Source organism: Gouania willdenowi, chromosome 2 (assembly GCF_900634775.1).
Source record: "Gouania willdenowi chromosome 2, fGouWil2.1, whole genome shotgun sequence".
Classification (NCBI taxonomy): Eukaryota; Metazoa; Chordata; class Actinopteri; order Blenniiformes; family Gobiesocidae; genus Gouania; species Gouania willdenowi.
In genome coordinates, this window is record NC_041045.1 from 1,551,076 (window position 1) to 1,578,750 (window position 27,675).

Genomic DNA, 27,675 nt, shown 5'->3' on the forward strand with positions numbered 1-27,675 from the left:
GAGCTCGTACATGAATTTAAAGTTTAATGATGGTTTTTCATTCACTGATGTATACAAAGCACTTTGTACAGATCAGAGGGACACGTTAAAACAACTTCAGTACCTGGAAAGTGCAAAAAGTACATTTTAAAGAAATAAAAATAATCATGCTGTACACTTTATAAATAATCACAGATATATACACGCATCCATTTTTGGTGACGGTCATTAAAAACATTTAGATTAGAACAGTAGACACAGAGGAAGAGGATTAAATAGTGGAATGATGTGATCAGTGAGGATGAGGAGGATGGAGATGAAGGTAAAGGCACTCAGAGTGAGACGGTCAGGAGGAATTGGCACTCTGCACGGGATGGAAACTCTAGGCCACGCCCCCAAGTCCTGTTCAGCCCTTTGAAAGGATTCCTCTGATTTAAATACACGGAGAGGTTAAAATAACACGCTGCTGATAAATAAAAACTGTTTCAAGTAACGAATGTTAGGATCAATCTCTAATGGCAAGAGTGAACGCACACGCAGTGCGTAACAAAAACACACACTGTCAGACTGATGAAGGTTTCCTACTGAGTACGTGCACACGTACATGCACACGACGGCTTCAGTCACGTGATCTGATCAGACGTGGTGGGAGGAGTCGAAAACAGCGCCAGCGCCGTTTGAACCAGACACACACACAAACATGGAGGTGAGGGGGCGGGGCTCAGGGGGAGGGGCTTGTCTGGCCGTGGTCCTGATTGGGGTTGAAGACCGTCTCCCCCGAAGAAATCTGACTCACACGTCTGTTGGAACCCCACAACCTCCGAGAGATACGACTGGAAGACATCTGGGAAGGATGGATGAGGAAGGATGAAGGATAGATGGAGAAGAGCGTGGAAAGTAAAGGGTGTAGTCAAAGGAAAAAATGACATGAATGATTCATTAATGAGTGATTGATCAGATGATTGAGTGAATGCTAACGTGCTGCGGGATTATTTGCTCGTTGCTACACTGTTAGCATGGCTTAGGTTCTAATATAACATCTGGATCAGTTCGACCAATCAGAATAAAGGATCTATTGCACGTGTGAGGGAATGTGTCAGAGGGAACCGTGACAACCATCCCTGAGAGAGAGAAAGAGAGAGAGAGCGAGAGAGAGTCACACACAAACAGCTGCTAGGGTTTGTGGGAACAGTGGGCGGGGCTAAAGCCCAGCTCCTGGCGCTGATGCAGCAAGTGTGTGGGGGAGCGAGCCCTGAGGGGGGCCAGCAGTGGGGAAGCCATGAGGGGGGAGCCCTCCAGGCTCTGGGCGATGTAGTTCCTCAGGGAGCTCTTTACCTCTGAGGGCCGGCCCACGCCCACAATTATCAGCTTCCCGTCATGGAGGCCGACCACCACGTGGCTCTGCTCCTTAGTGACGGACACGCAGCGCACGGGCACACGCATCGCCATGGGCTCCACGCTCAGCTCCAGGCTGCACACCACACACAACATGAGAACACAAGTAAACCAGCGTTAGCTTCACTCTGCTACCAGTGTACGAGAGGTGGGCGGAGCCTCACCTGTACAGGTGACGGATGGACAGGTATCCCTGCTCACTGCCCACCACCACGTGTTCCCCTGAGACACACATGTCCGTCACCTGCTCCTTCAGACGCTCGCTGCACAGGTGCTTCCCGTTCACAGAGTACAGGTGGAGGGCGTTTTTATCCTGGAGGACACAGCGTTAGCACAACATTAGCACAACGTTAGTACAAGGTTAGCACAGCATTAGGACAACGTTAGCACAGAAACCACACAGATGCCCCAGCGTGGGAGGATCAGACATTAAAAACTCTCTAGGTTCACCTTGAGCGAGGCCTTTCCCTCCAGACAGGTGTGGACCAGCAGGTGACCCTCCCAGGACACACACAGGTGGAGGACGGTCAAGGGGAGGGAGCTCTCACATGGAGGTCTAAGGCAGCGCATGTACTGGCCTCTCCGCACCGTGTGGATGATCACCGTCCCGTCCTACAGAAGAAGAACAATCAGCTGCTTGTACTCTATAGTTCATCACAGATGTCACAGCGTCTGCGTGGCCTCACCCGTGACCCAGACACAGCCATGTCCAGCTCTGTGCTGATGCAGACGCTGACCACCTCGTCCGTGTGCCCGTAGAGAACCTGGACGGGTTTTGGACACAGGCCGACAGGAGCTCCGCCCTAAAGGACCCACAGAGAGAGGATAGCTAGCTAAAGTTTGCAAAACGCTAACAGGAAACGTGCACACGTCACTGATGTGTGAGTAAGTGCTGACCTGCTGCTGGACCTGCCACACCATACAGGTGGTGTCCCTGGACCCAGACATCAGGTGGATCCCACAGTGGTCTGTGGACAGGCAGGTCACGATGTCTGCAGGAGAGAGACCAACATGATGAGGAACCACAGGGAGGACCGGAACGCTCAGGCTAATGTCAGCGCTAATGTAGCTACATGTAGCAACATCTGACATTAGCTACATGTGACATTATTTAGCAGCAGTTCTTCTCACCCATGTGTCTGATGTGCTGTCCCACAGTCTTTCCTTTAACCAGTGAGGTGACCCTGAGGCTGTTATCCCAGTGGCCCCCGCTGAACAACAGCTTCCCATCATGGGACACCACGAAGAGAGACGCAGTCACCTCCACACCTGGAGAGAAGGGTCCAGACAGGAAGCGCTGGGTCCTGCAACACAGACAAAGACCATAATTGAAGACCAAGGGTTAATCTGTGTGTGTGTGTGTGTGTGTGTGTGCTCACTTAGTGTTGGACACAGTTTGGTCTTTGATGAAGGTGAAGTAGTTGGAGATGCTCTTGTTGTACGGCAGCCAACCATGAGTCCCCACGAGACAGTTATGGCTCACAGTGACCTGAAACACATTAATGAGTTAGCGTTGTGCTAAATGATCTACTGTTAATGAGTTAGCATTGTGCCAAAAGATATACTGTTAATGAATTAGCACTGTGCTAACAGATAGAGGCTCACCATGATGTCAGGGCTCCCCTGAGTGATGAAGGAATGTGATTGGTTCTTTGGTACCACCGCCTTCACCAATGGAACACCATCACTGATGCCCTGGAGGAGAAAGGTGAGAAAGGTTCGTAAGGGGAGGGATTTGTCTCAAAAATATTCACAAAAAATATCCACAATCGTTTTTTTTTCGATTTTTACGTGTTTTTCAGTAACATGTTAAACTTGTGGATATATTTCTGAGACAAATCCCTCCCCATACGTGAGGAGTGAGTGTTAATAAACACAAAGATGAATCTGTCAAAGATCAAACCTCCACAAAGAAGGACTTCAGATCACTGAGGTGCTCAAAGACGCTGAGGGGACACGAGTCCAGTGTGGCCTTCCTCTTCTCCACCTCCTCCATGGTCAGACGGACCGGGTGGGGCTCCTGCACACATGCGCGCACACACAATAAAACCAGCGTCTAAACACACATATATATATTTTTGTTTGAGTGCTGGTACCTTCAGCAGCTGACAGGGCGTCTGACCAAAGTTGTTGATCATTCCCTCCACAGCTTTCCTCTCCTTCTCGTCAGTGATGGTGTCCAGGTCTACAGCTCCTGTGTGAACCACAGCCCAGCACGTGTTACACTATACACAGTGACACAGGAAATGCCCAGGGGTGGGGTGGGTGGGGTGTTACCTTCATATGTGCAGTAGTAGAAGACATTGAGGGCCTTCACAGCAGAAGGACCTCTTTGTTTGTGACCAAAGATCAGATCGATCCACTCGTGGAGGTGAGCTGACACAAACTCAGACTCCTGAACACAACAAACACACAGATTAACATAGTTTATCATCACATTAACCTCAAAACTTTAACTCACCAGAGCTTTGCGGTGCTTGTAGATGAAGTCCTCAGGAGACTTGGCCCATTTGGGAAGAACCACGTCGTTCACTCTCTCCTTAGAGATCTGCAGGCGACCCAGATCAAAGCCTGTAAAGAGAGAAATGAGGGTCAGTGGAGAGTTTATACTCCTCCAATTAAACAGACATTCAACTCCTTTTTATTCTTTAAGTTCAACAAATGGGCCAAACTTATGGGAGAGATTTGTCTTAAAAATATTCTCAAATATACCCATAATTTTCATGTGTTTCTCAGATTTTTCACATGTGTAATTTGTGTGTCGGTGACGTTTCTTAAAAACACCTGAAACTCTGAAAATTGTGGATATATTAGTGAATATTTTTGAGACAAATCTCTGTCCATACTTAATCAAACTCACCGTTCTGATTCTCCAGGAACTCTGGGAAGTAGAAGAACTCTGGAATGAGCTCCTTGACATCGTTGGGGTTGTCCATGAGCGTCTGCCATGTGGCGGAGATGGAGTGGAACTGACGGTCGGCGCAGTCGAACCTGAGCGCATCAAACATCCCCTTTTCAAAATAAAAGAATGAACAACTGGAGGATGATCCTCACCGTCCGCTCTGCAGCTGGATGTGCAGCGAGGTGAACGGCTCCACACGGATCAGGTAGTGCATGACCCCGGCGGCGTTGGAGTAGTGGGTGCCGTAGTGGAACCGGTCGATGGTCCCCGTGGGGTCCTCGAAGCTCTCGTACCTGACACACACACATACACACACTGAATCCCTGTTGACGGTCACTCAGGCAGACCACGGATAAAACCTACTTCTCTCTGACGGCCTTGGCGTTGCGTTCGTTGAGCACGGCCACAGGTTTGGAGAGGTCTCTGAACACACGGGGGTCGGACAGGTCCAGCTCCTCTGACGTGTAATCCACCAGGATCCACGGGAACTGGAGAGCACAGGACCAATCAGCTCTCACACACTTTATAATCTACACACACACACGCTGAACGCACCACGGGGTACTGGGCCAGATCGTTATAGGTTCTCCCAGCGATCGTGTTGAGCTGCATCAAATAGTCAAAGTTGGAAATCTCCCGGTTCACCCATTTCTGTGAAAGGAGATCATTTCAGACCAAGTTAATCAAAAAGGTGCTGCTGCAGATGTTACTGCGTGTGATTTGTTCAAAGTCAGAACTTCAAACTCTTTTCAAGTAGATGAATGCACAGAATACTTTAAACAAAGTAGCTAAAAACACACACAATGAGGCCGTAAAGCTATTTCATATCTAATAAAAGCAGTGAAAACGTTACGTGTTAAACATTTAAAACGTCAGGGGAAATGTAATTTCGATTAGTAAGAAGACATTTAAACGCTAATGAAAGAACCTAAAACGACTCCTTTAAAGTGGACATTAGGGCGTTAAACCAGGACTGCCCTCTGCTGGTAGGGTTTAGATGTTTGGATCATTTACAGATCATCTCTAGTCCTTAATGTTCTGACCTGAGTGAGTCCAGATGCTCTGAGGACCTCCTGTGGAGACCTGGTCCCAGACAGGCTGAAGGCCCTCAGCAGCAGCATGCGGCTGTACACCTTGTTCCTCACCTGTCAACAACACCCAGTGTAAACAGGAAGTCACTCTTCTTCTGTTACCGACGTGTGTGTCAGCTCCATCACCTCTTTCTTAAAGTTCAGGAAGTAGTTGGTTTGGTCGATGAGGAAGATCTCCAGGGCCGAGCGCCGCAGGTTGTACCTCCTCAGGTGGACCTCTCTGATCTGGGACAGGGGCCACTTGAAGTCATGGCCCACGCCTTAAAATTTAATAATATTTAATTATTACAATTTTTTCAAATATTAAATTTCATTTCGGCAGTATCCAGAAAAAACTATATATATACTGTATATATAATTTTTTTTTACACAAAGTTTTATATATACAGTGTATACATGCACATCAATCATATATACATATGTAAACATACATACACATGCATGCACATGACATTCACATAATATTAATAATATACTATTTACTACACAAATATAATCTATTATATTTGTGTAGTAAAAATTAAATAGTATATTATTTTAAATACAAAATATAGAGTGGCAATATTTAAATTAATTATATTATCTGATCAAAATATATACATTTTATTATTTATGTTTATTGAGTAAGTATTAATATATTTTTTACCATTAAATGTATGTTATTGCTGTCCTAGGTAAAATTGTTGCTCTCCTTTCTTATAATTATTAACAATATATAATTTAAAAAGCTTGTAAAACTGGTTTATGTTTCTGATTAGTTTGATTTCATCCATAATTGAACCCCTGCTTTTGTTGTAATGATCTTTTTCAGTGTTGCTATGGTTATAATGTATGTTGAAATGTAGTTTTCCTCTTTAATTGTATTCCCCTTCTCTCTCTAAGTGCACCTTTGCTTGCTTTATACAGTATATTTAAATATAAGTTGGACAGTTTTGAGTTGGATGAGATCTGGGAGTTTTAAATCTGGTGTTTTTAAGAAAAATCCATGTGTGTGTTCTCTGTATCCTGTGTTATGTATTATTATTATTATTAGTGTTATGTATCAGTCTGATGGCTCTTCTTTACATTATGAATAACGGTTGGATGTTACTTATGTATTTTCCTAAACTTCTAAACACTAACTCAAAGGCCCAGGACGGCAGCACTCCCTTTCACTGATGTTGGATGTGTTGGATGAGTCCTCCTCACCCTCGTCCTTCTCTTGGCTGCTGTCGTAGAAGTAGATGTGCTGCGTGGTGAGCTCCAGACGACCAGGGACCACGTCTACGATGGTCACCAGTTCACAGTCCTCCCACAGCACCAGCTTCTCCTTCTGACCTGCGTCCTCTGCTTCAACCCTGGAGCAAACACACACACACACACACAGGTCAGATTCCCTCCTGTCACAGTGTTTAGTGTTCAGTGATCAGTGGCTGACTTAGCAGTGGTGGAGGGGTCATCCTCTGGGAGCTCCAGGATGTCGTCCTCCAGGTCACTGACTTTCACCTGTTTCACAGCCTCCAGCAGCAGAGGCTCAGTGTTCACACGCTGCTGATGGACACCTGAGCGCAGACAGGAGGGGAGGGGTTTAGGGAGGGGGAGGAGTTTAGGATCAATCACTGAGTCCGTCTGACCAGCCACTACATCAGTGGTCCTCAAACGTTTTGGCTCTAGTTCCTATTTCTCTCATTTCTGAATCCAAGTTCCCCCGTTGTCCAACTACAACAATTTACTCTGAATTCTGTGAAAAAACATCTATAGATCATAACGATGGAATGAATAAGTGATACATTTTTAAAAAAAGATTTATTTCTCCAGTTTTCATTATTTACGATCATTTCTCTCATCATTTTTGTGTGTTTTTGGTGCCATTTTGTGTATTTGTCTGTTGTTTTTATTATTCAGTATATTTTTCTCTTATTTTCTGTGTTTTTGAGCGTTGTTGGTATTATTTTGATTATTTTATCTCGGTGTGTGTGTTTTTGGTGTTGTTTGGTTGTTTCTCTGTTATTTTTGTGTATTTTGTCGTGATCTTGTGTAATTTTCTTTTATTTAGGGTGTCTTTGTTGTGTTTGTGTTTTTGGTGTCATTTTGTGTATTTAGTCATTGTTTTGCCTGTTCTTTTTGTTATTCAGTATATTTTTGTCTTAGTGTGTGTTTTTGTTTTCATTGTGTGTATTTTGTTGTTGTTGTGTGTGTACCTTGATACGCATGTGTAGAATTAGGATTTGTAAATGGAGTTGTCTCTGCGTAACTAATTAATTGTGTGTGTGTGTGTGTGTGTGTGTGCGCATTAACATCCGTTAAAGCTGAAGGCCTCACCCAGGTTGTCCCTCAGAGCGCTGGCCTCCGTGTGGAGGTCAAAGTTGTAGTTTCGCACCAGCTTCAGTCTCATGCGGGAGAAGTTCTCAGCGCTGGAGACTCTCCAGTGTATGTCGTCCTGCTTCCTGGTGACACACACACACAGTCACAGCTGAGTGCCATCCACACACACACAGACAGAGTGTATAGGGCGTATACCTGTCATCCCACGGCCCTCTTTCACACACCAGCCCTCGTCGCGCTGCCTTCCACTGCCTGAGGGTGGCGCTGTGCAGGCCGTGCTGCTGCTTCAACATGCTGTTGTAGCGCAGGTTCTCATGGCGTCCGCGGCGTGAGAACGGCTCCACGAACTGCTCCTGGAAGCGGATCTTGCTCTCGCCGCGGTCCCTCTCCCTGCGGTGCAGGCTGACCATGAAGGCCTCGTAGCACTCCTTCCAGTACAGAGCCATGGCCTCGTGTCCCTGGCTGAAAGTCTCGATCTCATACTGCTTCATGTAGGGAATGATCTGAGCAGGAAACACCAGAACATCTGAGTCAAAAACACCTCACACTGCAGCAGCAGGAGAAGAAGAAGAAGAAGAGTCTGTACATATTTATCCAGGTAGACCCTCCACTCGGTAGAGTTGCAGTAGATCTGAAAGTCTTCAAAGAAGGATGGGCTTCCGTTGGTGTCGGGCAGCTGTGGGAGGTGGAGCTCCATGTAGAGGAGGCGGTGCACCTTGGAAAGCAGCGTGCGCAGCAGCGGCACCAGGAATGAGTAGGTCTCCTCCGTCTGCTCCTGCACAGAACGTTGCAGGATGTTCTCCACCTTCCCCAGCAGGTAACACGCCTCATCCTGACTGGACACCTCCTTGGTCTGTAGGACACCGTTCAGCTTGGCCGTGGCCAGGGCGCACACCTGGAAACAAGTGTAAAGTGTACCTCAAAGTAGCTCAATGAAATAGCACTCAAAGTAAAAGTTGAATAGAATTTGATCAACATGTGAAAATCTGAAATGATGATGATGATGATGATGATGGTGGTGGCGATGAAGGAGAGCTCACTCACCTGTGGGTCATGCTGAGCCATGAAGCCCAGCAGCAGCCTGAGGCCCACCTGGGACAGGGTAAACCACTGAGTCCCAGAGGAGAACCAAACCATGAGGCTGTCCATCAGCGTCACCGTCTCTTCCAGAACCTTCTCCGTCCACAGAGTCGGGTTCACCAGGCCCTCCGCCTGCAGGAAGTCCTGCACCATGTGGAGCAGCCGCACCGCGTTCTCCGTGTGCTGGGGTAAAGTGGCGGCCGACGCCTCACGGTTATCGCTCACCGCCCACTCCAGCATGCGCTCCATCAGACTGTAGAGGAACCAGAACATCCGTTATCACACGCTCCACGTTACATCTTCATCCTCATCCTCACCTGAGCTTGATGTGGTCGACAGGAAGCAGCAGCTCATTGGCCGTCCCCAGCTTGGTGAGCGCCGAAAAAACCTGACCACGTTCTAACCACGCTGAGTCATCAGATCCCTCCACACCACGCCACATCACACACAGGATGATCTCTAGCAGCATGCTACACAGCTCCTCCTCCGCCCGCTGCACACAGCATAAAGTCAGAATTTTATTATATTAAAGTTGTATGTTAATAATGTTGTAATATTATTAGATTAAAGCAATTATATTTTGAGATTAAAGTCGTAATATTTTGAAAACAGTCGTAATTTTAAAAGATTAAAGTAATAATATTTCCAGATTAAAGTCTGAGAAAGGTCAAAGGTCACAAGGTAGTCTGACCTCAGCGTTGTTGAAGGAGTCTCCCAGTGAGATGTTGTCACTAAACAGGAAGTGATCATCGGTCAAACAGGAAGACGCTGCCTCACACGTCCCGGGGAAAGGTTTACTGGTTTCCACAGGGGAGGGTGTACTGGGCATGCTCCCTGGCGTCTGGCTGCCACTGTCCCCACCCTCGTAGGCCTGTAGGTGGGACAGGTCCAGCAGGAGCCCGCCCGTTTTTCCCACTGTCCATGGCTTGGAGGAGGCAGAGGACGAGGGCGTGTCCAGCAGTGAGATGACGTCTCCGTTCTCCATGCTGTCCACGGACCGCGTGTCGCCCACGCTGAAGCGGTCGTCCTCCAGGCGGTCCAGGCGGCCGGTGCTCCCGGCCCGGGGCCGGCGCTCCAGGGGCGGCTCCAGGCGGTGAGTGCTGCCGGCGCTGGTGCGGCTGAGGTCCAGGCTGCAGGTACTGATGGCGTCAGAGCTTCGTGGTGGAGGTAGAGAACCGTCACCTCTGAGGTACAGCCGCATTAGAGTGTCTTGCCAGCACTGCTGCATAGAGATGTGGAGCGCAGCTTCCTGTTGAGACTGGAGCAGCTGGTACACCTGAGAACACACCAGAGAACACAGAAAGTGAAGAAGAAGAAGTACAAGTAGTAGAAAAATAAGAAGAAATAATAGAAGTAGTAGTAGTAGAACAAAAAGAACAAGTAGAGAATAAGAAGCGGTAGTAGTAGCAGAGGAAGTAGACCCAAAAGTCCTTCTATCCTCAGGGTTTGTGTGTCTTCAACAGTCTGCGATTTTCTCGCTAACTTCAGCCACCGGAGCATGTCAGCACACTGTTTAAAGGAGAGTAAAGGTCGCTTAGGAGAGCTCTTCTTCTCTGCTTCATTGTCTACAGTGTGCTGACACTCTCTGGTGGCTGAAGTTACCGGTAATCCATGGACTGTTGAAGCCGCTCTCAGGTTTAATTTTCTGAAAAATTGTGAGTGTAAAATGTGTTTTTATTTTCCTGTCTGTACCCATTTCCACTCATTTCCTTTTTAATCAACTGTTTTAGTCTTTTTAATCTTACAAAAGCTGTTCTAGGGACGGGTGTTGAAAAACAGTGTGTAGACACGCTCTGGTGGCTGAAGCAATAGCCACAAACATGAGATGCCCGTTTTCAGCCGACTATGTTTATTGTATCTGTCCCTAATAAATAAAGCTTAAATAAATAAAAAAATAACTTCCTGTGTGTAGGTGTGACGAGTCCTCACCCTCTTACACACGAGGAGTCGTACACTGGGTCCTGCTCTGTGAGTGAGCTGAACCAGAGCCATCAGGTCCTTGTAGTTCACCACCTGATCTGCACGCCACACGCGCACACAGCACACACACAAAGTATTTCCATTAGTGATGCTGTATTGATCACTCTCTAACGATATGGTTTGTTCTCTAATGAATGCTTCAGTAATCAATCGTTCTCCGTTGAACGTTAACCAATCAGAGCAGCACTTATTGATGTATGAAGTCAATGAATATTGAAGAGATCAAATGAATGAATTCAGGAAGTAATCAAATCATGGATACATGAACAACGTAGAGGTTAAGCTCCTCCAACAGCTACAAAAGACTGTAATATTTAAACTATTTAATCAGGTACACTTTCTAAAGAAGGGCGCCATAAAATGCTGCCATGGTAACGAAATAATGATTTAATCAGCTGACTGAATTAGAAGTTAGAGAAAAACTAACATCCAAAATGCTTGTTCGCAACTTAACGTACAACATTAAAAGGTTTTTTCTAGAGGTAGGGCTTAAAAAAAAAACAATGTAGTTAATGAGACACTTTGTAATTAATTAATCTATATTAATGTCCTAACTATTTGACATGAGAAGCAATGTTTTCCAGTTTAAATGTATTTTGGCATATGCTAAATCAATAAAACAATAAATTATCTTAAGCAACTAAATAGTGTTTATTATTTCCATCACTGAGTGCTAATAATGTGTAATATGAATAATGAATATTATGATTGCATTGTTCTCAAAGCACAAACTTACCTTTAACTGAGCTATATTCATGTTTTCTATTCATTGATTTTTAGTAAACTTTCTAAAACAAATGTGCTTTTGTATTAATGTATTAATAATATCGCGTTCAAGTCCCAGCCCTAATTTTTTCTCATCATTCTTTTGAAAACTGCTTTATGAGGACAGATGGAGTGTGAGAGTACATACCTGTGTGGAGGACCTGGTTGAGCAGACATCGGACCAGTGTGGGCGTGATGTGAAGCTCAGAGAAGAGCAGTGATAGGCTGCCGTATCCAGCCTCCCTCAACCTCAGCCGCTGTTTGTTCTTCTCGTAGACGCGGTCGAATCGCAGCATGCGCTCAAACAGCTGTGTAGGGCAGAGACGTTAAATCACGCTAACGTCACGCTAACAGCAGAGGATAACCTACTTTGAAGACGAGCTCTCGGAGGCGATCAGAGTGTTTGTTGTTGAGGAGGAGGGCGTAGCAGGAGTCGGCCGCTCCGGGCTCAAACAGCAGCAGGAACAGCTGGTCTCTGGCTGGGCTGGTCTGGAGGAGGCTGAGCAGCAGCTCCAGGATGCTGCACAGCTGACACACAACGCACATACGATGCATAGATGTAGCCTAAAGTGTGTTTAACTAGTAACTATTATCAGTTAAAATAAAACAACTTGTTTACCAACCTGCTCTTCATCTCCGATGGCAGCAATATATCCCAGAATGCTGTGCATCTCCTCCTGCGTCACTCCTTTGCTGATGTAATACTTGACGAGGCTGAGGAGAGACGCTCGGATGGCGCGTACGTCGTCCTCGCTAAGGTCGCTGTCCTTGGTGCTGATCCTCCTGCAGGGCAGCGGACCACAGCTTTAGAAGCAGCTCAGAGGAAAAGGTGAAGATGTACCCATAACAGAGAACAGAAACTACTTTACAAACTTGTAATTTTTTGAGAATAAAGTCGCAATATTCAAGATGAAAGCCGTAATATTTCAAGATTTAAATAGTAATATTTTGAGATTAAAGTAGTAATATTTCAAGACTAAAGTCGTGATATTTCGACATTATGAGGACGACAGCTTTAGAAGCAGCTCGGAGGAAAAGGTGTAGACGTACCCGTAATAGAGTCGTATAGTGTCCAAAAGGAACTGAACGCCGTACTTCCTCCTGAACTGCTTCCTGTTGTCTTTGATGATGGTGGACATGTACTGAATGTGACCTGTGAGAGGACGACAGGTGTGTCAGTGAGGGAGGTGATGATGATGATGGTGAAGAGGAGGTGCTGAGTTAAAGCTCCGACCTATGCGCAGAGGGAAGTCCCCTTTGTTCCAGATGTTGAGGTTGAAAAGCAGATGTGTGTGGAGCTGCTGCAGCAGAGCCTGGTTCTTCTCGTAGGTCACCTGTTCCATCAGCAGCTGAACAGAAACCAGCACGCTGACGTCCACGTGACTCCCAGGTAGCTACACACACATAAAGAAACCAGAGACTTTAACACAGGGGTTCTCAACCTGGGGTCAGCGTGAGACACTGGGAGCGGGTCACCAGATGCCTTCAAGAAACTAAGAACATTTTCTGAACAATTTGAGCCCAATTTTGGTTATTTTTACATTTTTTCTGCAACACCACCAAACTCACCATATTTTTGCCTATTTTCATCACTTTTTCATACCATATTTTTGCTCCTTTTAAAGGATTTTTGCAACATTACTCCCATTTCTGACACATCTACATCAAATTTCAATACCTTTTCTGCACATTTTCTGCACTTTTAAGACATTTCCAGTACTTAAACACTTTCCACCACTTTATGTCACATATGTTGACCCATTATTGTCACTTTTAACCCCTTTTCAACATTTCTTTTGTTTATTTTTTGCCAATTGAACCACAGCTCTGACAGCTTTATGCACAATACTGTTACCTGTGTCTGTAAATGTGGAAATAGACAATGTTTCAAAAAGAAAAAAAAAATTAAAGGCATTCTTTTTTACAGTAATCTAAAGAATAAAAACATTTTCATGATCTTTTAGTTCTCTAACAATGGTTAATGAGCACACTGACCTTCTGCAGTAGCGCCCCCAGCGTTCCCACGCCGTGTGAGTGCAGCAGGTTCTCCTGGTTGATGGAGTGCCTCTGCAGGAAGTGCTTCAGCACCAGCAGGAACGTGGCCACCAGGTTCTTCTCCAGCCGAGCCTCTGTGACGCACACACCAATCACATACTCTAGACATACAGCAGGGTGTGGTGATGACGTACAGACAGAAACGGCCACTCCCACAGACCTGAGGCCCTGTTGGAGGGAAGTATGACCCAGTCTCCATCAGCTGGTGTGGTCACATCAGGGCTGATGAAGTCTGACCCAGCTGATGGATCAATGCTGTGCTGAGAGGGCATGGTCAGACACAGCTGCTCCAGGATGGGAAACAGCACCGTGACTCCGCCGACACAGTTGATCATGTCCTGTGGGTACAATAATCAATAATCCTAATTTATGAAAGAGGAGAAAGTATTTCCAGTTGCACTTACTTTGATGTCCCAGTTTACGACTTTGTTCCCAGTGAGGCGTCCATGCAGCAGGTTAGGAGACAGATCCAGACAGATTGGGTTTTTACATGCCTGGGAAAAAATGTGCACGTTAAGTAAAACACAACGTGCCTGTTTAGTAAGAATCTACTGCACATGTGTGAAAGAAAACAGGAAGTGAAGTTTAATGATGACTCAGAAACTACGGGGACAGATTTGTCTAAAAAAATATTCACAAATATATTCACAATTTTCACTTGTTTTTTTTCCTCTCGATTTTCACACGTTTTTCCAGAAACGTCATCGACACAATCTAAGCATGTGAAAAATTTGGAAAAATACAAATTGTTTGATTGTGAATATTTTTTAGACAAATCTTTCCCATAAAATTAGGAGTCACACCCACCGGTTTATCTACAAAGCTCTGAGATCAAAGCTCAGAGATCAAAGCAGCTCACCTGAGGCGAGTAGTGCAGCAGCAGTTTACTGGAAAGATCTCCAACTTCTGACTCATGGCCTTTGAAAGGAGAGATGCAGTTTGGCCCTGTGGAGATTAAACCAATCAGTGAACAGGGATCTCACGCCTTGGCTCCACCCCTCCACGCTCTGCTCACCAGCGCCACAGATGGCTTTGATGTGGTTCTGCTGCAGAGCCTCGTGGAACACCATGACTCCACCCAACTGGCCCTGCAGGGAGGTGGGGCTCCCCCACTCGCTGTCCTGGGTCCCCGCTGAGATCAGCTTGGTGACGGTCTCTGGTTTGCTCCCCAAGAGGCCCCCCCACGTCTGAGGGGAGAGGATACCACCGAGTGAGGAGCGAGAGGTGGGCGTGGTCACAGAGGAGAAGGGCGGGTCGGGGATCTGAGAGGGTGGGGGGGTGGTGGTGCGGTGGCCGGCTGAACCGATGCAGCAGGAAGTGAACGGCTGGGAAACAAGAGTCAAATTGTAATTTTATGAGATAAAATTCATAACATTTCAAGATTAAAGTTGTAATTTTATGACAATAAAGTCGTATTTTAATAAAATCTTTATTTTTTTTAGATTAAAGTCATAACATTTCAGGATTAAAGTCATAACATTTTTAGATTAAATTCGTATTTTAATAAAATCTAAATTTTATAAGATTAAAGTTGTAATATTTCAAGAATAAAGTCGAAATATCTTGATATTAAAGTTTTAATTTTATGAAAAAAAAGGAACAATATTTCGAGATTAAAGAATTCAAGAAATGTATATTTTTCTGTGCTTTTCTTTTAATCATTTTGTTCATTTACTTCGGGAACCCCACAAAAATAGACCGAAGCATATGGCCCACCGAGTCTGACCTAAAGGTGATAAAACGAGCAATATATAAATTATTATTTTAATCAATAACTACTAGACATTTCAGGTGACCCCATTTAAATTACAGGTGTTCAAATGCAGCATATATTGATTGTATACAATAAGTAATAATAATATAAATACAGTATCTTACCTCTGTCATGGTGGGGTATCTGAGTGGAGCAGAGAGCTTCTGTTGTCCATCCACATAAATGTAGAGCAGACTCTGTCCAAAGGGCCTCTTCCCTGGCACGTGCACCACCCCGATGCTGTGCTGTGGATGTCAGTTCACAGCCAATCAGAGCCCAGTATTTGGAGCAGTGGCAAGAGGGAGAGAGGCGGAGCTACACTCACCCACAGAGAGTCACAGAAGCAGTAGTCTGGCAGCATGACGGTGACGTACTCCTTCCTGGTGCACACGGCCACCACCAGGGCCCCCGCAGAGCTGAAGAATGCCTCAAAGCCCGTCCCCCCAGGGGTGAAGAAGCTGTACCACAGACGGGGGGGGGGGGGGTCTCAGTAATACACACACAGGGTGATGCCTCTACAACCATTAGCATTAGACATTTTAAAATTTAATAGGTAGCGGTACATGTAAATGTAGATATCTATGATTCAATTTTGACAGTGGCAATTCTAATTATTGATATTTACAATTCTAGTCTCACTAGTTACACTATTAATTGTAGATATCAACAATTTAATTTTCACTAGTGGAAATCACGATTGTAAATTTCAAAATGTCCCATTGACTTTCATTCAATTGTTTCTGTTCACATTGTAGATTTCTTTTGTGTATGTTTCATGTCTTTTTGTGTATTTATTTGTATTTGTACATTTGTCATTTGGTATATTTGTTTTTAATTCTGTTTTTTGTTTATTGATGTTTTGTATCTCATGAGTCAATTTGTGCATTTTTGGAGTCATTCGTGTTCTCGTTTGTTTATTTTTCTGTTATTTTCTTGAGTTTTGGAGTAAATTTGGGTAATCTTGTCAACCTTTAGTGCAATCTTTTGTAATATGGTATTTTTCTGGAGTCATTTTGTGTATTTTTCCTTGTTTTTTAATGTTTTATTGTGATTTTGTGCATTTGGGGGCCGTACAAATGCTTCACCTGTACAGCTGCTTCCTCTTGTCTTTGCTAACCGGTCCCAGCTGGTCCTGGTCCAGGGACAACCAGGCCAGAAAGCTGAAGGCCGACCCCGGCCAGCGCGTCACGGTGGGGGCCACGATGCCCGCCATGCTGGGCGACAGGTCGAAGTACTGCATGGCGCTCTCCAGGCCCTGTTTACGCACCATGACCAGCAGGCCCCTGAGGGCCGCGCCCACGTAGGGGTGGGCCTGGTTGGGGTCCGGGGGCCTTAGCAGACGTAGGTACCCCAGCAGCTCTCTGCTGCTCAGGGACTGGGACCCCAGAGAGCCCACCAACCCAAACAGGCTCTCTGCACACGCCCGGTGCAGACGCTGGTGGCACTCCAGTGCCGCTAGGGCCCGCACCACCATGGCGCTGTTCACACATGTGGAGCGTGTTTGGCGGTTGAGGCAACTGAGGCGTCTCAGCCAATCAGCAGCGAAGAGCTGCAGCTCAGCAGAGTCTAAGTGTGGGAGCCACTGGATGAGCAGCAGTAGGGGCTCCACGTTACTGATGCCCAGGAGCCCCACGGAGGAGTGCTCACCCTCCACCGCCTGCACACACACACACACTAAGGGTGAGCACACACACACACATAGATCTATTCACATGATAAACAAACAGCTCACCATGTTCATCAGCTCTTTGAGGAGGAGTCGAGAGGGTTGACCCAGAGAAAGGAGAACCTCGTACAGCTGATTGTAGCCGATCCTCTCCTTAAACACTTCCTGCACAAGCATGATTTTAGAAGTTATGACAATTTGTTCACAAAGAGTTTAAGTTTAAGGTAAAAGCTGGAGCTGCTCCACTCCACTATAGAAGTTAGCTCAAAGCTAAAAATGGAACTCACTAGCAGTAGTAGTAGTAAGTAGTAAGTCAAAGATACAGAGAAGATGAAAATATGAGCTGAATATTAAAAAATAGCTGAATATTTTATAGGTGGAATGGTTTAAGAATGGCTCAAGAGTGGAACTTTAAAGTTTACGGTGAAATTAATTCAAATTAACTAAAAAGTTTAACAGTTTAAAAAGTTGAAAAGCTACAAAAAAGCATAATGTGCAGGACTTTTCTGCACGTGTTGACACCACACCTGATGAAATTAGTTGAAAGATGTGGGAGTAGTTTGAGCTAGCATCCTCGCTAACAAAGCATGTTACCTTAGCAGCAGGAGACTTATGCATCACTGTGGTCAGAGCTTTGATGGTTGCTACGGCGAGAGAGTCCAGCCGGCTCTGGTTCACCTGACCAGGAGGAAACAAAGCTCTTTAGTATTTATGGTACAAAATATGAGGATGGATGGATTCATTCTGTCACTGCACAGACATGCAGAGCGTGAGAAGCCACGGGACAAAAATCAATCAAACATGCTCATTATCAAGGTCGCAGCTTTGTTTTGGTAGACGATGATCAATCAAAACCCAACACAGAAACACCACCTGCTTTCCTCACACATGGAACACATATACACACACACACACACACACACACACATCTCCATCCAGCTCCGTCCTGCTCCTGGTTGGACTAACAGACTAGTGACCGGTGACTATTACACACAGAGCTTTAGACCAGCTGGAGAGGGACTGTGACACAGAACCAATCATTGTAAACCCCCAGGGAACCCCACACACAGACCAGGTGGAGGGGGGTGGGGGGGTGGGGTAGATCCATTAGGGAGGTGAGGGGGCAACGCCACAGCAAGACGACCGAGTCAACCTATACCTGACCATGTATGGAAAGCAGTTTGAACGTGATATCAACCATTATTAATCTCTACTAGTGCTTAACTTGGGTTTACTAGTGTACAAGTAGTCACTAGTTAGCATCATATGCTAATAAGGGGGCGGAGAAAGTAAATCCAGGCTTGCCATTGGCTTTGGAAAGTATTCCAACCAATCAGAGAGCTGGATTTGGTTCTAATCCCTCCTACTTACATTAGGTCTACTAGTACTACTAGTAAGATGTTTTAAGTGTACTAGTAGTACTAAACAAAATTTTGTTTTCTAATAAAGCTTTGAATTTTTACTAGTAATGTGTTTTAAGTCTACCAGTATGACTAGTAACACTAAATTTTCTACTAGTAGCTAGTTTTGCTTTACTAGTGCTAGTAAACGGTGACGTAGTCTTGCTGAGGCGTGACCACGTGGATGAAGGGGCGTGGCTGCAGCAGCAGGAAGGGAGGGAGGGAGGGAGAGCTGTGGGTGGGGGCGGGGCTTACTCCACGGTACCTGAGCGTCCCCCTCTCCTGTCAGTAACCTGTTGTTGGTTTTATCTTTCTGGTCCTTGTCTGCCGCCGTGCACCTGGCATTGACCAGCTGACACACACACGCACACACAAAAACACACAGAGTGAGGGCTAGACAGAAAGAGGGAAAGGATGGAGGGATGGAGGTTAAAGAAGGCACAACCCCCCCCCCCTGCAGGGCTCGCACAGTGCAGGAGGCGTGGCCTTTGGGTGAGGAAACAAACACAAACATGCAACGTGGGGTTGTTCTCAATCTGCAGCACAAACTGTGTTAGTGGCACATGGACATAAGAAGGATTCATTTAACACTTTCATAAACGTATATGTTCTGGATAAAGTAACTAAATTTAAAGTAATCTATTCCTCTGTCTGAGCTAACGTGCTAGCACCTTGCTTTTCTGAATAAATAACTGTAATTTAATCCTCTGGCGTACTTTACCTTGCTGTTCTGCAGCAGTCGTATGAGATGTTCAAAGCAGTTGCTGTTGAGAAAGATGGCCTGAAGCACGGGTCGGTCTGAGCACAGGAACATGTCTCTGATGGCGTCTGAAACACAGGACCAGAGGAGGTCAGAAACCCACCAACACCTCCTCCTCCTCCACCACGCTGCATACCCAACATGTGGACTTGCAGAGCCACAAAGCGACTCTCCCAGTGTGGCCCCAGAGTTAGCCCCCGCCGATCGGCCTGCTGCTGATTGGCTGTGACGGCGGCCGCTGGGTCAGAGTTGAGCAGTTTGAAGTAGTTTTCCAGCACGGAGGCTATCTCCACCTGGCGCTGGTCGGAGCTGGAGGCCAGCAGACGCTGCACCACCTCCCTCAGGCAGCCCAGGGTCAGCAGGGACTTCTTATCGGGGGCGTCGCCCTCCCAGTCCTCGCCCTCGTCCAATGAGCAGCCGCCCAGGGAGCAGTCGGTCAGCACACGCATCAGAACCTCCATAGTGGCAGGGGAGATGGCCAGCAGGGCGTTCCTCTGTCGTGGGGGGGAGGGGGGAGTCAGAGTAAATAATAACACACACATTTATTATGTTCATCAGAGTGGGAGGAGCCTGTTACCTGATCACCTGCTACGATAGCGCCGAAGAGATGCAGCAGGCAGCATTTCAAACTCTCCTTCAGGTGTTCGCTCTCCTGGAAGCACTCTGAAAAAACAATAAGGATGCACTGATTTACTTCCTGTTTCACTACGTTAGCATTATTTTCATTTTTTTTATACTTTACATGTTTTAGGCCTTTTTTCAAAGTTTATAAATGTATTGTGTCCTTTTCAAAAATTAAATAAGAACCTTAGAACAACTTAAAGAAGATACAGATGATAATAAATCAGAGTTTTCACAGCTGAACAACAAACATCTGATGAAGAAAGCCAACCTACTTTTGGTCATCGTTAAGGTGTTAAACTACCAAAAAGCAACATTAAAAGAGTTTGAATGGAAAACAAAAGGACATTTATCATATAAAACTTCAAATTGTTGGAGGGGGCGTGGCCTGGTATGAGATCATACTACGTTTTTTGGGCCTGTCCAAAATTAACAAATTATTGGAAGGACGTACAATCCCATATTTATAAATGTATAGGTGTTAAATTCCCTTTGTTTACTTTCCTACCAACGTGCACAGTGCTCGTGCTGCTGACCTGAGGGCCACGGAGGCCCCGTCATTCATTAACCTCTGTGTCAACATAAAGGATAGAGGAGCAGTAAATCTGGTCCTTTGTCTGTCTAACGTCTACCTTCTTTATCCAAACCATCAAATGTGAGAAATCTCATTATTATCATTAATTTATTTAAAAGGACTCGTGCACATGAAAAGGTAAATAAGAACGCGTGTAGTAGCAGCAGCTGCAAAGAAAAGGTTTTAAGACAGCTGAAGCTTCCTTCCAACATAACAAGGAAGAGAAACGAGAGTTCACTAAGGGAGGAGGGGGCGGAGCCTAAAGAGAGCATGTTAGGGTCACTTCCTCTATCACACCTGAGCCAATGAGCGTCTCTCCCTCAGAGGAGGAGGAGGGAAGTGAAAGTTGGGAACTTACGGTAAAAGGTTGTCAGTGCATTTTCAGATTCCTTTTGTAGATTTTTTTCAGAATTTGTTTGCTTCCTGGAGTCAATATGTTTATGTATTTTGTGTATTATTGGAATCATTTTGTAATTTCTTCTCAGATTTTGTGTATTTGTTCTCATTTTGCGTTTTCGGGGTCATTTACGTAGATCTTGTTAATTTTTATTATTTGTAGTCGTGTGTGTTTTTTTTTGGAGTAAATACGTGTATTTATTTTGCGTATTGTTTGTTTGTCAGGGAATTTTTGGATTCCTATGGTACATTTTTCTCAGGTTTTCATTTTGTGTTTTTGAGGTAATTTACATAGTTGTCTTGTATTTAGCATTTGTCGTAGCATTTTTGGATTCCTTGTGTCAAATTTTCTCAGATTTTGTGTGTTTTTGAGGTGATTTGAGTTGATTTTTGTAGTTTTTTGTAGTAATTTTTAATGTGTTCAAAGGGGGGTTTTTTCAAGTCAATAAGTGAATTTATTTTGTGTTTTTTGGGCTAATTTTTTTGATTTTATATATATATTTTTTGTGTTTTGGGGGTGATTTACCTGGATCTTTGGTGTTTTTTTATTATATTTTTAATATGTGTTCAGTGGTTTTTTTCCCCAAGTCAATAAATGCATTTTGTTTTTGTTATTTTTTGTGTTTTTGGGGTGATTTACATGGATTTTTGGTGTTGTATCTGTTTTAATATTTGTAGTTGTGTGATGACTTACGGTAAAAGAAAGGAACAAACTCCACGGTGAGCGGCGCTGCCTTGTACTTGTGTCTGCTCCTCTCCACGGTGCCCAACGTCTGTCTGAAACACAACCACCACATGCTTTATGATGTGTGTATTCACACCAACGCTGCTGTAGTGAGGTCACTCAGGGGGCGGAGCCTCTCTTACCCACACGTGCGGCGCCTCCAGTTGTGGTAGGGGTCGTAGAGACTCTCACAGAAGACGAGCGCGTGACGCACAAACTCCTCAGCCTGACTCTGGTCAGCCATCTCCTTCTCTTTGGTCTTACTCTTAAGCTGTCACATCATCATCAAGTCAACACGCATTTATTCTGTGTAATTTTGTTGTCAGTGCATTTCTAGATTCCTTTAGTAGCTTTTTCTCAGATTGTGTGTGTTTTTTGGGGTCATTTTGTGTGTTTTTATTGTCGCTATGGGGGTGGCTTACGTGGATTTTATTTTAATATTTACAGTTGTGTGTCCTTTTGTGCATTTCATTTTGTGTATTTGTGTTGTCAGTGCATCTTTGGATTCCTTCAGTAGATTTTATTCAGATTTTGTGTGTTTTTTTGGGGTCATTTCATGTATTTTTGGTGTTGCTTGGTACTTATTTTAATATTTGTAGTTGTGTGTTTTTATTGTCGTTTTGGGGGTGGCTTACGTGGATTTAATTTTAATATTTTCAGTTGTGTGGTTTTTTGTGGTTCTTATGTGCATTTTATTTTGTGTATTTGTGTTGTCAGTGCACTTTTGGATTTCTTCAATAGATTTTATTCAGATTGTGTGTTTTTTTGGGGTCATTTCATGTATTTTTGGTGTTGCTTAGTACTTATTTTAATATTTGTAGTTGTGTGTTTTTTGTTGTCTTTATGTGTATTTTATTGTGACTTTGTATGTTTTTTGGAGTCAATACGTGTATTCATCATCATCATCAGAGGTTGGTCATACCTGCTGGATGTAGAGCGTTGTCATGGTGATGATGTGGTTGATGTAGGAGCAGGTTCCGATCTCCTCCACGTTGGAGCGGTTCCTTTGACACACAGGTGAAGAACAAAGCGTCACAAGCAATGCTAACCATGCAGCTAAGCTATGCTAACAGCTATGCTAACCTGCAGACCACGATGAGGAACTTGAGCAGCAGCAGAGCCAGGTTCTGTTGCTCTGCCTCCAGTCCATCTGAGGCTTTGTGAACACATTGCAGCAGCTGGTGGCGCAGAACCTGCAGGATGTTGTCTGGTAGCAGAGTGAGGACTGGGGGGAGCTCCTCTGGTCTGGAAACACACATGGAGGGCATGAGAACAGGAGAAGAAGAAGATATCTAAAGGTTCTGACCACGGGTTACCTGGAAGGTGTCTTTTCAAAGTCCACGTCCAGGCATTGTTCATGAGAACTGATGAAAATCTCCAGCCAGAGCTTAAAATAATCTGGATCCCTCTGAGAAAAGACAAGAAACACTGGTCAGACATCAGCTCTGCTTCACTGTGGTGTCATGTTCTATCATTTACAGTTTTTATTTGGTATATTTGTTGTTTTCTGGTGTGTTTTTAGAGTAAATGTGTGTATTTTTGTCATGTTGTGCTTTTTTGTCATCATGTAAGAGGATTTTTGGTGTCGTTTTGTATCATTTTCAGTTTTTGATCCACTATTAATGATCAGGAACATCTGAGGAAGGAGACGCTTACACTCCATACACCTGCTGCTGCAGGAGGAAACTACAACCCACATTCCCTACATTCCTGAAAAGCAGCATGAGCGTGGCAAGGGAAGAGAGAGCGCACACGCACGAACTCACACACACACACACACTCTAATGAAGATCCTGACAGTGAACTAAAGGACCTGCTGTGTGTGTTCAGGAACATCTCAATAAAAAGATCTGATAAAGAACTTAAGCAAACACATGCAAACTGTGAAAGAACATGCAAACTCAACATGAATGACCTGAGCTGTGAAGAAAACAGTAACCTGTTGTTTTATACTTTACTGTATATGGACAGGCTACACTTTCCATGAACACATCTTTAAGTGTTGTTGTCTGTATTTGGATTAATTTTGTAAAGGTTTCCTCAGATTTAGTGCTTTGAGGTTGTTTATTTATTTATTTTTTAAATAAAATTGTGTGTGTTTTCGTTGTCATACTCGTGTTTAGGATATTTATTTATTTTTATTTTTTTATATATATTTGTAGTTGTGTGTTTTTTTTTTGAGTCAATACATGCATTTATTGAGTGTATTTTTGTCATCTCAGATTTTTTGGGGGTCGTTTTGCAATTTTTTTCTCATTTCATTGTCATTTTGTGTTTTTGGGGTGATTTACATGGATTTTTGGTGTCATTTGGTATTTATTTTAATATTTGTTGTTGTGTTTTCTTTGGTGTCCTAATGTGCATTTTATTGTGATTTTGTATGTTTTGGAATCGATTCGTGTCTTATTTTTATTGTCAAAGCATTGCTTTTGTGCATTTTATTCAGATTTTGTGTTTTTTGTTGTCATCCTTATGATCATTTTATTGCGGGATGAAATGTGTATTTATTGTGTGTAATTATTGGAATATGTTTCACTTTTAGGGGCCAAACTAAATTAGAGGAAAGGATTAGATTTGAAAAAATCCATTGAAGCAAAAAAACAACAAAAAAACGAGGACCAAAGCACTGAAATGATCCAGGAAGTATTTAGAGAATGTAGAAGGAAGCAGCCATGTGTGGTTTCTGCTGAACTCATCACAGTAAGTGTGTGTGTGTGTGTGTGTGTGTGTGTAAAGATGCTAACTGCCATGTGTAAATGATTATTGTAATAATCTAATTATTGTGCTACACAACAAAAACTCCCTTGTCTTGTGAGAATTTAAGGACGTGGCTCTTGTGGCTGTGTGTGAGTTTCCTTTTGTATATTTGTTGTTTTCTTAGTAAATTTGTGTATTTTTCTCATCATTTATGAGGATTTTTGGGTTCGTTTGTATGATTTTCAGTTTTTATTCTGTGTATTTTTGTTGTTCTTGTGTGCATTTTATTGTCATTTAGTGTGCATTTTAAAGTTATCACATGTATTTTTGCTGTTTTGGGTGTTTTTCTGTCTAAACACTGACCAACAGCAGCACTGATCTCTGCATCATCCCTGGCAGTGGCAGAGTGTGTGTGTGAGTGTGTGTGTCTTTTTCCCGGTATGTCGGGCACAGATGCCCACTGAGGGTTTGGCTGGATGGAGGTGGGGCCACACCCTGCTCAGTTTATCCTGAGCCTTCATCATAACACACACACACACACACACACACACACACACACACACTCCCAGAGTGTGAACATCCACGATGTATCCTAATCCTCACATTAGGCTCCACACTGACCTACTACAGGTAATAATCTGTGTGAGTCGACCTTGTTAAAGGTCACAGTCAGCTACACACCTCTGCTACACATGTGTGTGTGTTATGAACACACACACACACACACACACACACACACACACACACGGGTGTGGTCAGTGTTTTCTTAAAGCGGAGACAGTGATTCTGTGACCACGACCACGAGGTGTATTTATAGAAGCTGGTGGGCGGGGCTTAAACCAGACACAGTGACATCATCGTTATTCATGTGGAGGGAAAAAAGAAGAAAGGAAAAGAAAAGCTGGACCTGAGGGAACAAAGTGTGCAGTGACAACACTAATCATAGGGGGCGTGGCCAGAGGTGACCTCACACCAGGCGTCTGGTGGTAAAATGAGTGAATATTTCCTGTTTCTGGGATTAAAACTGATGTTGTGCATCATGTAAAGGTTTAGTGAGTCTACCTGACCTCACACTTTCTCAGACGCTGCTGAGATGTTGTTGTTTTGTTGTCTTCCTACCACAGCTCAGAGGATCATTGATTATGTAACAGTCTTAGAGCGCCACCGTGGTTGTCTGAGAATCACCGCTGGATGTTCACGATCACCATGACGATGTGCTTTGGCACTCATTCTTTGTATTTAATGTTGTCAAATAAAGCATTTTTGGAGACATTCTGTAAAGTTTTTCCAGATTCTGTGTAGTTTTTAGAATGAATGTTTGTATTTTTGTCATCTTGTGTGTTTGTGTCGTCATTTATGAAGATTTTTTGGTGTCGTTTTGTATCATTTTCAGTTTTCGTTTTCTATATTTGTTGTTGCCTTGTGTGTTTTTAGAGTAAATGTGAGTATTTCTGTCACCATTATGTGTATTTTATTGTAGTTTTGTATGTTTTTTAAGTCATCACATGTGTTTTGTGCTGTATCGTGTATTTTCTGTCATTTTGGCTGTTTTTTGGAGTCTTTTTATATTTTTACTTTGGGGGCGGGGTCCACACAAAGTTAGATGGAGGGCATTATTCATCTGCTGTAAACATGCACAGTTTCAGCCTCTTCCTCCACTAGGAAGTGGGCGAGGATCAGGTGAGCGACACACACACAAATAAAGCATCAGCTGATCTCAACCTGACCAACAAGGTGAGCCAGTTCTCCCACTGCAGCCACACGGGAATGCGCTGTGTGTGATAAAGGACCCACCTCTGACACCAAACACAATGCTGGAAATCATTAAACAGACATGAGCGAGTCCCTGAATACATCACCGTGAGGACGATAAAAAGAAACGCTGCATGTGTTTCTGCGCGCGCGCACACACACGTACATTTTGTGTATTTTTGGAGACATTTTGTGTATTCTGGGTCATTAATATTGATTTTTGCGGTTGTTTGGTATTTATTTTAATATTTGTTAATAATGTGTGTGTTTTATGTGCATTTTATTGTGGTTTTGTGTTTTTTTAAAGACTATACAGGTATTTATTTTGTGTATTTTTGGAGTCATTTTCACTTTGGGGGCAAAACTAAATTAGACCACGAAACACAGCGTTGGAAATGATTAAGCAAGTCCCTGAATGCATCGCCATGAGGACGAGAAGGAGAAATAGATATGTATATATAGAAAAGAGAGGAGAGAGCAGACATTTCTGGCATTTCAGCTGCTGAGACAGAGACGTGTGTGTGTGTGTGTGTGTATGTGTGTGTGTGTGTGTAAACGCCTCCCTCAACTGGTGCATATAATATTGATTTGAGGCATGTGTGTGTGTGTGTGTGTGTGGGGGGGGGGGGGGTCCTGGATCTGAGCCAAGACCAAATGAAACGATCTTTCCTTCCACTCCGTCAACACAAACACACAGTGTGCACAACAACGCACACACATCACTGACATTCTCATAAGTGTGTGTGTGTATTACTATGGGTAGTAAGAGTATGCGTATCACATGAGGAGGGGTTCAGGGAGGAGTGTGTGACGGAGACGTTGTTCTTGTGTGTTTTATCTGAAATTGACTCAGAACAGGTTTAACTGTCAAACCGTCAGCCATTTTTCTTCTTCTGTGTAAATGACAAACTTTTTTCAGCTCGTGTGTTTCTGTCATCATTTATGTAGGTTTTTGTGTCATTTTCGGTTTTTCTTTTACATATTTGTTGTTTTCTTGTGTGTTTTTTGAGTAAATTTGTGTATTTTTATCATTTTGTGTGTTTTTTAGAGTCATCACGTGTGTGTTTTTGTTGTTTTGTGTGTTTTTCTGTCTAAACACTGACAAACAGCACCACTGATCTCTGCATCATCCCTGCCAGTGTGTGTGTGTGTGTGTGTGTGTGTGTGTGTGTGTGTGTGTGTGTGTGTGTGTGTGTGTTACCTTGGTGCAGTACAGCATCCAGACCTCGTACAGCCTCTCGCTGGATGCCATGGTGTGCACGGTGCTCAGGGTCCTGGTGTGTCCATGGAGGGGGGGGGTCAGGGGTCAGAGCCTCTCCATCATCACTTCATGGGTCCCCCCCCGTCCTCTCCCTGGACCTGCTGGAGGACAACGACACGTGATTAAGGGGATGTGGGGGTGACACAAATGTCGACCGCCTTAAATACCTCCGACTAACGGACTTTAACCGAGTCGTACCGAGCTTTAGCCGAAGCTAAGCCCTCTGTAGCAGAGCTACCTGTGCTAGCTAACATAGTAGCCACATCAGCTAGCTGTCAGTCACTAACCCCCCCACCCCCGTCCTCCGCCCTCAGCTCGTGCCACAGACCCGTTCATTAGCCCCGCCCCAAGGTACCGGCTCTAACGGGAGGGAACAATAAACGGTGTAACGGAGAGTATAACCGGTATAAAGTTGTAAAGCTCCTAAACTCACCTGGAGAGGAGAAAACAGACACTGTCACTGACTGCGTCCGCTCGGTTGTTATTGGTGCGTCAAGCTGTCGTCAACACGCAGAGGGAC

The 27,675-nt window shown here is 44.3% G+C and overlaps 1 protein-coding gene across 3 annotated transcripts; it reads right to left on the reverse strand.

The window, feature by feature from the left end:
• Positions 1-7: 7 nt before the first annotated feature.
• nbeal1 (neurobeachin-like 1) lies at positions 8-27,657 on the reverse strand. Of its 3 annotated transcripts, XM_028463743.1 has the most exons (54): positions 27,589-27,657; positions 27,096-27,256; positions 22,762-22,853; positions 22,529-22,690; positions 22,368-22,449; positions 21,589-21,716; positions 21,416-21,498; positions 19,708-19,793; positions 19,267-19,624; positions 19,092-19,198; positions 18,636-18,722; positions 17,565-17,648; positions 17,037-17,135; positions 16,390-16,961; positions 15,630-15,762; positions 15,430-15,549; positions 14,567-14,876; positions 14,411-14,496; positions 13,956-14,045; positions 13,712-13,889; positions 13,492-13,625; positions 12,731-12,890; positions 12,547-12,649; positions 12,120-12,279; positions 11,866-12,024; positions 11,645-11,804; positions 10,681-10,769; positions 9,443-10,027; positions 9,069-9,244; positions 8,716-9,004; positions 8,258-8,566; positions 7,867-8,174; positions 7,669-7,793; positions 6,785-6,908; positions 6,556-6,704; positions 5,494-5,627; positions 5,320-5,421; positions 4,832-4,927; positions 4,640-4,764; positions 4,429-4,569; positions 4,235-4,365; positions 3,836-3,945; positions 3,652-3,769; positions 3,471-3,568; positions 3,278-3,394; positions 2,980-3,069; positions 2,754-2,863; positions 2,506-2,678; positions 2,272-2,366; positions 2,061-2,177; positions 1,825-1,986; positions 1,539-1,687; positions 1,315-1,450; positions 8-823 (listed from the first exon to the last, which is right to left on the reverse strand). In XM_028463743.1, exons 2-54 carry the CDS (start codon positions 27,144-27,146, stop codon positions 701-703), a joined length of 8,265 nt encoding a protein of 2,754 aa, XP_028319544.1. In that variant the 5' UTR covers positions 27,147-27,256; positions 27,589-27,657; the 3' UTR covers positions 8-700. The 3 variants fall into 3 exon arrangements, with proteins under 3 accessions (XP_028319544.1, XP_028319545.1, XP_028319543.1); XM_028463744.1 differs by lacking the exon at positions 18,636-18,722; XM_028463742.1 differs by having other exon boundaries at positions 8-1,450.
• Positions 27,658-27,675: the final 18 nt, after the last annotated feature.